At 43.7% G+C, this 12,561-nt stretch overlaps 1 protein-coding gene across 2 annotated transcripts; it reads right to left on the bottom strand.

Annotated features, from left to right (window-relative positions):
* Positions 1–236: 236 nt before the first annotated feature.
* LOC109926091 (P2Y purinoceptor 14-like) lies at positions 237–11,298 on the bottom strand. 2 transcript variants are annotated; one of them, XR_007263462.1, is made up of 3 exons: positions 11,077–11,205; positions 5,430–6,702; positions 237–524 (listed from the first exon to the last, which is right to left on the bottom strand). XR_007263462.1 is itself a non-coding variant. In XM_020525982.2 (2 exons), the coding sequence occupies exon 2, from the start codon at positions 6,691–6,693 to the stop codon at positions 5,722–5,724; it is 972 nt and encodes a 323-aa protein (XP_020381571.2). In that variant the 5' UTR covers positions 6,694–6,702; positions 11,077–11,298; the 3' UTR covers positions 4,870–5,721. The 2 variants fall into 2 exon arrangements, 1 of the variants encoding a protein (XP_020381571.2); XM_020525982.2 differs by lacking the exon at positions 237–524 and having other exon boundaries at positions 4,870–6,702; positions 11,077–11,298.
* Between the last annotated feature and the right edge of the window lie 1,263 nt (positions 11,299–12,561).

Here is a 12,561-nt window from a genome sequence, read left to right as displayed (position 1 = left end):
ATCATTTTGAGCCAAGCAAGTTCTGAGGAAGGGTCACCGGACCCGAAACGTTAACCCTGTTTTCTCCTCCACAGATGCTGCCAGACCTGCTGAGCTTTTCCAGCAACTTTGTTTTTGAGCCAAGCAACACTTGCTCAGCGCTAGTTTACTGAGTGAACAAAGACCGGAGTAGTATTTTTCGACTTTTTTCCCCTTTAATTCTCAGAGCAATAGTGTTATTTCTGCACAATGATTTGATTTTATGATCACAAAATTGAAACTTATCTTCATTGGGGTGAGGTAAGGCTGTCTATTGTTGCTGCTGCTGTTTAACACCTATGTAGAAACCGTGAGATAAGAATGCAAAGAAGTTTTTTTTTCTTTCGTGGATGTGGGTGCCACTGGCTAGGCCAGAATTTATTGCCCATCCCTAATTGCCCCGGAAAAGGTAGTGATGAGCCATCTTCTTGGATTGTTGTAGTCCTTGGGATGTAGGTCCACCCACAATACATGGGAGCGATTTCCAGGAGGTTGACCCAATGACACTGAAGGAACAATGATATAGTTTCAAGTTAGGATGGTGTATGATTTTGCTGGTAGTGGAGATGGTGTCTGTATGTGTCTGCTGCCTTTATCTACTATGTGGTGGAGGGCATAGGTCAGAGGATCCATAGGTCAGTGGTGGTACAAGGAATGAATGTTGAAGGTTGTGCATCCAGTGCCAATCAAGCAGGCTGCTTGGTCCTGGATGGTGTCAAGTTTCTCGAGTTTTGTTGCTGCACGCATCCACACAAGTGGTGAATATTCCATCGTGATGTGCTAATGAGCACATTTGTGGTCATTCACAAGATGTGGGTGTCATTGGCTAGGCCAGCATTTATTGCCCATCCTTAATTCCCCAGAGGGCAGTTAAAAATCAGTCTCAATGGGGCCTGTGACAAACTTTGGGTGGCACGGTGGCTCAGTGGTTCTCACAGCACCAGGGACCCGGGTTCGATTCAAACCCCGGGCGACTGTCTGTGTGGAGTTTGGACATTCTCCCCGTGTCTGCGTGGGTTGCTCCTGTTTCCTCCCACAGTCCAAAGATGTGCAGGCTAGGTGGATTGGCCATGCTAAGTTGTCCACAGTGTTCAGAGATGTGTAGATTAGGGGGATGGGTCTGGGTGGGATGCTCTGAGTCTCGGTGTGGACTTGTTGGGCTGAAGGGCCTGTTTCCACAACAAAATTGCTGTGGATCTGGAGTCACACGTAGGCCCGACTAGGTGATGATGGCTGTTTCCTTCCCCAAAGGATATTTGTGAACAAGAGGGTTTTTTTCTGAGAAGTAACAATGTATTTGTGGTCATTGTAGGACTCTTAACTCCAGGTTTCTATTGAATTCAAGTCCACCTTCTACCATGGCAGGACTCAAAACCGAGTGCACTGACCATTATCTGGGTCTGTGGATTAACAGTCCAGTGATTATACCATGAGGACATTGCTTCCCTCTATCCTGTCCTGGTCTTGTCTTGTCATATATGGGCATGGACTGCTTCAGAATCTGAGGGGTCGCAAATGATGCTGAACATTGCAATTATCTCCACTTCTGACCTTACAATGGTGGGAAGGCTGGTGATAGAGCCAGCTGAAGGTGCTTAGCCCTAGAACTGTACCCTGAGGAACTCCTGCAGAGCTATCTGGAAGCACAGAAATGTATCAAAGTGGATGGTCCTGAGATTTGCAGGTGACTGGGTCCAAGTGGCTAGAATGGCGGGAGACTGAGCGGTACTAATGGAAAAAGTGAATGAGGTGGTGAACTGAAGACTAGTTGAACAAATATTAGGAGTGTGGAGGTGAAGGTAAATGCTGAACAACTGTCTTGATTTAAGAACAGGGAAACATTTTGTCTGAAGATGGTCACTGCCATGAAGAAAGCTGAAACAGCAAGGGCAAAGAATGTGTTCTTAAAGCAAAGAATTGCACAACATAAATATAGAGGTTAAGAATTTCAAGATTCCAAACTAGAAGTTCCTTGCTTTAAGGATTTGAAACATTGACCGGAGAAAATTGGATATTCAAAATCTGAAGGGCTGTGAATTACTGTCCTGGGGAGGGATGGAGAATGTCTGTCTGTCGGAGTGATTAGGACAGCAACGAAAAAGTTGTCGAAGGTGGACGAAGAATAAGTTCGTGCATATCAGAAAGAAATGGCAGCAAGGCTGGATTTACAATATTCTAAGGCAGGAGACCTTGTTGAAGGCGATCTCAACAAGGGGGAAAATCAGAGGGATGTAGGTCAAGAAGGAGAGCGAGAATGACGATACGCAACTTCCAATTGAAAATGAGGAGGTTGTTGCAAGCAGCAAGCAGTACCTGCACACGCTCTGTTCATGGAGAACTGTCGACGTGATATCAGTCGCCTCAATTTTCTCTGCGCTCCCCCCCACGAAATCCAACCTATCTCCCCACCCCCGAACTGACTGCACTCTGTACACTCAGATCTAACCCTGACTTTGTTATTAAGCCTGCCGATAAGGGTGGTGCTGTGGTAGTCTGGGGTATTGACCTCTATATTGCAGACGCTGAGTGCCAGCTCTCAGATACCTCCTACTTTCCCCTGGACCATGACCCCACCATGATGCATCAGGCCATTGTATCTACTACAGTAACTGATCTCATTTCATTTGGTGACACCCCCACCCCAATACTTCCAAGCTGACAGTCCCCCAGCCCTGCACAGCTCGCTTCTACCTCCCAAAAATCCACAAACAGGACTGTCCAGGCAGACCCATTGTTTCAGCCTGCTCCTGTCCCACAGAAATCATATCTTCCTACCGTGACTCAGTCTTCTCTCCCCGGTCCAATCCCTGCCCATGTATGTCCATGATTCCTCTGATGCCTTATGCTGGTTTCAACCACCTCCTCTTTACCATGGACATGCAATCCCTTTACAAGTCCATTACCCACCAGGAGCGTCTTAGGGCTCTCCATCCCAACCATCCCAACCCACCACGATCCACCTCTGCTTGGCTGAGCTTGTCCTCCCCTTCCACAGCTTCTCTTTTAACTCCTCTCGTCTTCTTCAGGTAAGAAGGGTGGCCATGGGTATCCGCATGGGCCTTAGTTATGCCTGTGTCTTCGTGGGGTACGTGGAACATTTCTTGTTCCAGTCCTATTTCGGCCCCCACCCACAACTCTTTCTCTGATATATCGATTATATCATTGGTGCTGCTTCCCTCTCTCGTCTGGAATTGGAAAAGTTAATCGATTTCGTCTCCAATTTCCACCCTGCCCTCACTTTCACCTGGTCTATCTCTGACTCCTCCTTTCCCTTCCTCAACATCTGTTTCCATTTCTGAGGATAGACCGGCCACTAATATCCACTACAAACGCACTGACTCCTACAGCTACCTGGATGATACATCTTCATACCCCTCTTCCTATAAAGACTCCATCCCATTCTCTCAGTTCCTCCGTCTCCGTCGCATATGTTCAGATGAGGCCGACTTCGACGAGGGAGCCTCCAAAATGTCCACCACCTTCCTCAACCGAGGATTCCCCAGCTCCGTTATTGACAGGGCCCTCAACCGGGTCCAACTCATCTCCTGCACTTCTGCCCTCACCCCTTCTCTTCCCACCCGCAAAGCGATAGGTTCCCCTTGTCGTTACCTACCATCCCACCAGCATCCATATCCAGAAGATCATCAGATGCCATTTCCACCACTTCCAGTGAGATTCCACCACCAGACACACATTCCACTTCCCTCCCTTGTCTGCCTTCTGCAGGGACCATTTCCTCCGGGACGCCCTGGTCCACACTTCCTTCACCCCCAACACAACCCTACAGCACCTTCCCCTGTAACCGGCGAAGGTGTAACACCTGCCCATTTATCTCCTCCATCCCCAGTATCCAAGGGCCCAAACATACCTTCCAGGTGACGCAGCACTTTATCTATACTTCCCAGAATCTGGCTTACTGCATTCGCTGCTCACAATGTGGTCTCCTCTACATTGGGGAAACAAAGTGTAGACTGGGTGACTGCTTCACAGAACATCTACGTTCTGCTCATTACAAAGACCCTGAGCTACCTGTTGCCTGCCACTTTAACGCACCACCCTGCTCCCTGGCCAACATCTCTGTCGCTGGCTTGCTGCAGTGTTTCAGTGAAGCCCAACGCAAGGTGGAGGAACAGCACCTCATTTTCTGCTTGGGGACCCTGCAGCCCTCTGGACTCAATACTGAGTTCAATAATTTTAGGGCCTAAACTCTCCCATGTCCCAGCCCCCCACCCCACACACCAGGCCTTGTTACCACATAGCCTGCCATTACACACCCCCTGTTGTTAGTCACTAACAGCCCCCATTTAACAACTATTCACCCTCCCAGCCTGATCGTTAGCAACTCTTTGTCTATCCAATTGCTCTTCTCTCTCTTTAGGCTCCATCCTATCGTTTACTCCTTACCCCATCCTCACCCACTTTTTTCTGCATATAAACTGACGTTTTCCCAGCCGCTTTCTGCTCTGAGGAAGGGTCACCGGACCCGAAACGTTAACTCTGATTTTTAATTCACAGATGCTGCCAGACCTGCTGGACTTTTCCAGCAACTTCTGTTTTTGTACCTGCAAGCAGCTGAAGTGGAAAACTTAGGGATAAATGAGCAGAGGACCTGAGTTTGGCCACATAACTGCTCATGTGCAGGTAGTGGCCAAGGATTATCACTCATTGTTTGTTGCAGATGCAGCTACCCGCACGCACACACACACTTCACAGTGTTTTAACACAGCAACGTACAGCAACCAGTGAGCAAAATATTTTGTCTTCGGGATCTGTGAGAGGAGGGAAAGCATCAATGCTCCAAGCAATCAGATTGCAGAAACCTTACTGAGTCATGCAGAGTTCACACAAAGGTGTGGAAGTTGGAATATTTAATTCAGTGGAAAATCATTAACAGAAAGTAAAACAATTAAGTATAACGTATGAATTGAATCATTTGTATACTGAGGTGAGCGCCTGTCCAAATTTTTGTCCAGATCCACTTTTTCAATCTGCTCTGAAAGGCAGGATAGAAAGGAATAGCTTGTAGATTGTGACAGCTCAATGTAAGTACCTGAACCATTAGCATCTGGGTGTGTAAATATAGTTGATGATTGCACTACGGAAGCATCATTACAAGAAGCATGAATCAGTGATGCGATTTCAGGTCTTTGAATGTCAGTGAACATCTTTGTTAGCTTGCTATAGCTTCATAATAATAAAAAATACAGATAGTGCAATCTGATAGCTGGAGGATGCTTTGTACCGACTGTAAGTGTTAGCTTTTTATCTCCCAGCAGATTGTGACCAGATTACAATGGTACTCACTGTCTTATTTGTGTTTCACTTTAGGGAAAAGGTTAATGACCAAGCATGTGAGGTTAAATATTACAAGAATGTTAACGGATTACACTGTTATGAATGTGCAAACTGACCAGCAAGTTCAGAGATTCAAAGATGCATCGAGCGTCACAAATTTCCCAAACTTTCTAGCTTCTTTGACATTGCTCTGATGTTTGTTTTATGTGACCAGTTGCAGGGAAGGCTATGATGGACCTGCATCTGCTGTCACTCCCAATATAGAACAGTCGAGGGTGTGACGTAACGTTTGTTGCAGGATCTGATGTTTTGACCGAAGGAGCCAACTGTAACTTGGAAATGATTTAGTCTGTTAGAGTTGCCTTGTTTGGGCACATATAGTTTTGGCAGTGAATGCTCGCGTCTCACTTAAGACATTTCTATTTCGAGATCTTGTTGTACTCGCATCTTTTTAAATAACAGTTTAGTAAATAATTTGCACAGTAGGAAATAGATGATTGGATCAAGGCAAATGTTAGATGCACAGAGCAGCAGTGATGCCTCCTTTGCATAATACAGTCTGTTGAATGTTGTACAATTTATTTTGTTCTTTCGACCCTGATCATAAGGCAGTCTGATAATTTGATAAGGCACAAAGCAGACAATGAAGACCACCATGATGCTGAATATGTTACGATTTGCCCTCTTTTTCACATAGTTGGACTCCTTTTGCACCTTCCGATCGGACCAATATAGTTTCTTTAAGATGGCTGAATAACAGATAATGAGGAGCACAAAGGTGATCCAGAAAATAACTTGGCATTTTAAAATGATGAAATGATGCCAGGTTTTACCCAGCTCGCTTTTCAATCTGTAACAATGTGCAGCATTATCCTTTGTGGGGGTTTTGTTTGTCAGAAAGACGTTTGGCAGTGCAAAGGCTATCATAAAGACCCAGCAACCCACACTGACAAACTTGGCGAATGTGACCTTCTGCACGGTCAGGCTTCTCATGGGCCGTACTATCTTCAGGTACCTGTCGAAACTGATAAGGCCAAGGAATATGATGCTCAGGTACATGCTGTTGTAGAAGATGACCAGAGTGTAACGACACGCAATAGCCTGCAACTGCCACGGCCCAAGATGTGAGTCAGAGAGAATTTTGAAAGGAAGTGTCATGACCATTATCAGATCAGTGGTGACAATGTTCTTGAGATAAACAACAAAGCTGGAGTGACTTGGAATATGACAGAAGATCCAGGCAGCCAGTGCATTCAGCAGTAACCCTCCAACAAAAACAAAGAAATACAAAACTGGAAGGACCTCCATTGCCACCGTTGGGTTCCGCAAGTCTTTGCAGTTGGTGCTATTAGACGAATTACTGCTTGTGGTCGTCATCATTTTTTTTTCCTGAAAAATAACATTCATTACTGTTCAGTTCAAGATTTTTACATTTCCCCTATTTCTGGTATTTTAAACATCTAGTAAGATTAGTTACTCCATTTGCCCCAAAAGGTCAGTGTAACTTGTGTTCATCTTAATCCACTTTCTCAGTGTTGCCCTCCCTGCATTCTGAACTCAGAAACAATTGCATTATTTTGTCCCACTCGATCCTTTCCAACAGCCAAAAATCAAATTACATACTATTGTTTATTGTTTTAACAAAGATTTGAAACTCGGGTTGCGTTTGGAGTTATTGGTTGGTTTGCCGAGCTGACTGATTTTCACGTAAATGTTTTGATTCCCTTCTAGGTGACGTAGTGCTGTCCAGCCTCTGTTGAAGCGCTGTTGTTCTGTCCCGCTGTGAATTTATATGGTCCGGTCTGTCATGGTGGGCAATCTTGTTTCTGGTTTTGTACCGTAGATGGGGGTCTATTTCAACAAGGTTTTTCTATTAAATGTTTTTGTAAAGCCTTGAATGAGATACTGTCTGGTAATGAACTGTAGATTAATATGCAGGGCCTGGTTCCTAACCATACAATGAAACAGGGATTGATAAAGGAAACTGTTTAGGGAAGGTAGCTATCCCAGCCTTACCTCACCTCCACCATCCTCCTCCACCCTATCTCAGCCCTGTCCAGACCTGGACAGTATCCAGAAATTAGCAAGTGGCAACTAACATTTGTGACCCACAAATGCCAGATAATGACCATCTCCAACAAGAGAGAACCTAATTATCATCCAATTTAACATTCACTGGCAGCACTATCACTGAATCCATCACCCTCAATGTCCTGACGTTACCTTCGACCAGAAAGTGAATTGGACTAGCCACATCAATACTGTGGCCACAAGAGCAGCTCAGAGGCTTGGAATCCTGCAGCGAGTAACTCATTCCTGACTCCCCAAAACCTGTCCATTATCTCCAAGGCACAACTCAGGAATGTGACTAAATACTCTCCACTTGCCTGGATGAGTGTAGCTCCAACAGCAACACTCAAGAAGCTTGACACCATCTAGGACACTACAGTCTGCTTGATTAGCATTAAGCATTCTCAAACATTCATTCTCTTCAACAATGCTTAGTATCGACAGTGTGTATCATCTACAATATTCACTACAGAAATTCACTGAGGCTTCTTAGATAGCACCTTCCAAACCCACAATCACTTCCATTGTGAAGGCTGTCCCTCACAGCTTAAGGTACTACTTATGGCATATGAACTGCAACAGTTGAAGAAGGCAGCTTATCTTCTCCAGGGCAGCTAGGGATGGGCAACAAATGGTGTCTGAGCCAGGTAAGCCCATGACCCTGAATGAATGATATAATATTTTTCTTTACCGTTGTTGATCTCATTTTTGATCTAATTGTTACAGTGCTGTACATTTCATGAAAAGTTTCCAGATATTTGGTTTCCAGCACGGTGGCTCAGAGGTTAACATTGCTGCCTCACAATGCCGCGGACCCAGGTTCGATTCCACCCTCAGGCAACTGTCGTTTTGGAGTTTGCACGGTGTCTGCGTGGGTTTCCTCCGGTTCCCTCCCACAGTCCAAAGATGTGTGTGTTAGGTGGATTGGCCACGTTAAATTGACAATAGTATTCAGAGATATGCAGGCTAGGTGGGTTAGCCATGGGAGCTGCAAGGATGGTGTGGGTCTGGGTGGGATGCTCTTCGGAGGGCCAATGTGAACGCGTTGGGCTGAATGGCCTGTTTCTACACTGTAGGGATTCTATGATGATGATGGTATTTCTGAGCAGCTGGCAAATTTGCAAGGCAGTTGCGTGTGTCAAAATTACTGGGAGTGCAAAATAAAGACAAAACAAATATTTTTGTGTATCTTGTGCTACTTTCACAATTTTTAGACAATTTTTGCAGCCAGACCACATACACAACTTTGCTTTCTCTCCACAGATGCTGCCAGATTTGTTCAGTTTTCCAGCATTTGTAGTCCTTTTGATTTTTTTTTTTTTTCCATTTTTGTCTTATTGTGTAGATATGGCAAACTTAGGAAATCCAATTGGTATCAGAGATAGTAGGAACTGCAGATGCTGGAGAATCTGAGATAACAAGGTGTAGAGCTGGGTGAACACAGCAGGCCAAGCAGCATCTCCTATGATGCTGCTTGGCCTGCTGTGTTCATCCAGCTCTACACCTTGTTATCTCAATTGGTATCAGCTCTTGTTTGGAAAAGGAGAAATTTGCTGCTTCACCTAGTCAATTCCAAGATTACCATTACGTCATATTTAAATATTGGTGCTATGTGAGTGGTGTAAAGCCTGCCTCTTATAAATTTCCTATCCAATTTCCACCCTGCTCTCACCTTCATCAAGCCCATCTCTGACTCCTCCCTTTCCTTCCACGCCATTTCTGGGGATAGGCTGGCCACCAAAATCCACTACAAACTGGCCAACTCCACAGTTACCGTGACTACACATCCTCACACTGTGCTTCCTGTAAAGACTGAGTTCGATTCTCCCATTTCTCCATCTCTGTCACATCTGTTCCAATGATGCCAAATTCTGAATGAGGTGTCTCTGAAATGTCCACCTTCCTCCATGGTTCTCTCTCACACGCACACAGCCTTGTAATGCACCTGCTTATGTAACATCCGGAATAAGGAGGGAATGTTGGTTGAGAAACCTGAATGCTGTAAATCTAAACTAACAGCAAACCATGGGTGTATTTCAGTGCTGCTAAACTACAGTCCTACAGAGGGCACTGTCTTCTCAGCATTGATGTGGAGGTGTGGCTGTTGGACTAGGGTGGACAAGGTCAGAAATCAGACAACGCCAGGTTATAGTCCAACAGGTTTCTTCGAAATTGCAAGCTTTTCGAGCGCTTCGTGATTTCATGTAAACCTGTTGGACTATAACCTGGTGTCATGTGACATCTGACCTTCTCAACATTGATGCAAATTGGCTAATTTCAATTCGTCAAGGTTACTGTAAAGAATTTTTAAAAAAACCGTTAACCACTTGTGAAACCTCATGTGAAGATCTTGCACCAAAGAAGCCATTAAACTCCATAAAACACAGAATACGAAATTCTATCAATTGCGTTTATCTGCTGAAATGCCAAAGACAAAATATTTATTAAATATAAATGAAAGGGGAAAGTATTTTAAAAATATTGCACTGGACTGGTGAGCTTGTGAACAGGAAAACGTGTGGTCACTTAACATCGAAAAGGCATGGAGGCACTGAAGCCGCCAAACTGCCTGTGGCTGATAATTCAGAGAAGCCTAGTGGAACAAGATTTGTGCTTTTTAATGGTATTCTGATTTCCTGCACCCTTGTTCTGATTAGTTCCTCTGTCACTTTTCAGCACATTCATCCTGTTCATTCCTTGCAGAATCTTGTGTCCCATACTTGTCTGGCAACTGGGCAACCTGTGCCCCATTCCACTCCCAATCCCTTGATTTCTGTTCTCTTAGTTTGGAAACATGTGGCTTATTATGGGATCTGCAGCTTCATTGGCTGAGATCTTTACACAGCCTGCATATTGAATTTTTACCTTCTGGTTCTTTCTAAAGACATTGTAAAATGCCCTTTAAAGTGAATGCGTCCAATTCCTACTTCAAACATCAAAATAGAATAAACTATTGAAAAACCCAGAACCTTCCTTTTTATGTTACAGGTTTCCTGCCTACATCAGTGTAACTTGTATCTGATTTCTGTTATTATAAAATCATGGAATCGTAGAATCCCTACAGAGTGGAAGCAGGCCAATCAGCCACCAATCCTCCAAAGAGCATCTCGCCCAAACCCACACCTCTACATCCTATCCCTGTAACCCTGCATTTCCCGTGGCTAAGCTACCTAGTCTGCACATCCCTGCACACTGTGCAATTTAGCCATGGCCAATCTGCTTAAAGTGCACATCTTTGAACTCTTATACAATACTTTCAGTATTTCTAGACTGAAACTGCAATACAATGGATAGAATAACTTTCTTTAATTGTATGCTTATATTTAATTGTTTGCTTCTTAATGTAAAAGCTTGCTGCTTGCTTTTTGAGCTCTAAATTTAGATCACTTTTAGAGAGTAATGTTTTAGTTATTCTCTGGAGCCTCAGAACATGAAACTCCTAGTCACTGCCACTTAGTTCTTCAACTTTTGCTTAACTACATTTTCGGGAGTTTTGATGAAACAGTTCACTCTAAATGTTAGTTATTACTTGATTTCTTTCACTTTCAAGTGTTGACCAATCTATGTCATTTCAACATGTTGTAGATATATACTTCCCTTACAACCAACTTTGATCTTCCACTATTGTAATGATCCAAAATAGCCAGTCTCATTTTATTAATTTCAGAAAAAAAGTTGTAAATAAGGACTTACTTAGGTGATTCAAAGGTTTTGATGTTTCCACCCTGTCTAGATTTTAATCCTTTGACAATATTGTCAACGTTCGATTCTAGCATTGAATCCAATGATGTTAATCCTTTGGACAATATTGTCAACGTTCGATTCTGACACTGAATCCAATGCAACTGAAGTCGAAATTTAAGTAAAAGGAAGAAGTATAGTTGCACAATTTGAAGCCATTGCACAAGTTTGCAGCTATGTGGAATAACTGAAATGAGTAAACTGATGGTAGGAGACAAATGTCTATCAAACAGGACTACTTGTTCCTGTGCTGTCACATCTTTTCAGGAAGTTACAACTTCCTGTATTATAGTTCTTGACAGTGTAGAACTTTGTCATTAGTAACATGAAGTTGAATTTTCCCATCCTGTGCTTCTGAAGAGTGCAAGACAAAAAGTTTTGACCTTGTGACTCTTCCGTTTAAAATCTTAAACAGGGTCATTTCTAAACCACCACAAATACTTTGTTTAGGAGGGGATGTAAGGAGAAACCCGGGAACTGTAGACTTGAGTCTGACTTCAGTGGTGTTACGTTGTTGGAGGTGATTCTGAAAGGTAGGATGTACGTGCACTCGGAGAGGCAAGGAATGCTTGGGGATTGTTAGCATGGTTTGTGCAAGGGGAAATCCTGTTGCACACACTTGATTGAGTTTTTTGAGGAAGTAACCAAGAAGATTGAGGATGGCGTGGTAGACATTGTTTGCTTGGACTTCAGTAAAGCCTTTAACAAGGTTCTGCATTGTAGACTAAGTAGTAAAGTTAGATCACATGTGATTCAGGGCGAGCTTGCCAGTTGGATACAAAATTGGATTAATGGGAGGAGATAGAGTGATGGTGATGGGTTTTTTTTGGACTGGAGGCTTGTTACTGGCCGTATTCCACAAGGATCTGTTCTGGGTCCACTTTTGTTTGTCATTTTATATGAAAGATTTAAGTGTGAATATAGAGGGCATGTTAGAATTTTTGTGGATGACACCGAGATTGGTGGTATAGTGGACACTGAAGAAGGTTATCTAAGATTACAAAGAGATCTTGATCATTTGGGTCAATGGGCTGAGCAGTGGCAGATGGAGTTTAATTTGGATAAATGTGAGGTATTGCATTGCGGTAAAACAAGCAAGGACAGGACATATGTAGTTAATGGTAGGGCCTTTGGTAGTGTTGTAGAACAGAGAGACCTAGGGGTTCAGGTACATAATTCTTTGAAGCTTGCAACACATGTAGACAGGGTGGTTAAGAAAACATTTAGCATACTTACCTTTATTGCTCAGACCACTGAATGTAGGAGTTGGGACATTTGTTGAGGTTGTACAGGACATTGGTTAGGCCTCTTCTGCAGTACTTTGTCCAGTTCTGGTCACCCTGTTATAGTAAGGATACTATTAAGCTGGAGAGGGTTCAGAAAAGATTTACCAGGATATTACTGGGAATGGAGGGTTTAAGTGGTAAAGAGAGGCTG

Source organism: Rhincodon typus, chromosome 13 (assembly GCF_021869965.1).
Source record: "Rhincodon typus isolate 14 chromosome 13, sRhiTyp1.1, whole genome shotgun sequence".
In the NCBI taxonomy this organism is placed as follows: Eukaryota; Metazoa; Chordata; class Chondrichthyes; order Orectolobiformes; family Rhincodontidae; genus Rhincodon; species Rhincodon typus.
This window is presented reverse-complemented; position numbering and strand designations above follow the sequence as displayed.

Bases quoted from the DNA above. Each gene is read 5' to 3' on its own strand.
- LOC109926091 (XM_020525982.2), bottom strand. From the start codon at position 6,693: ATGATGACGACCACAAGCAGTAATTCGTCTAATAGCACCAACTGCAAA.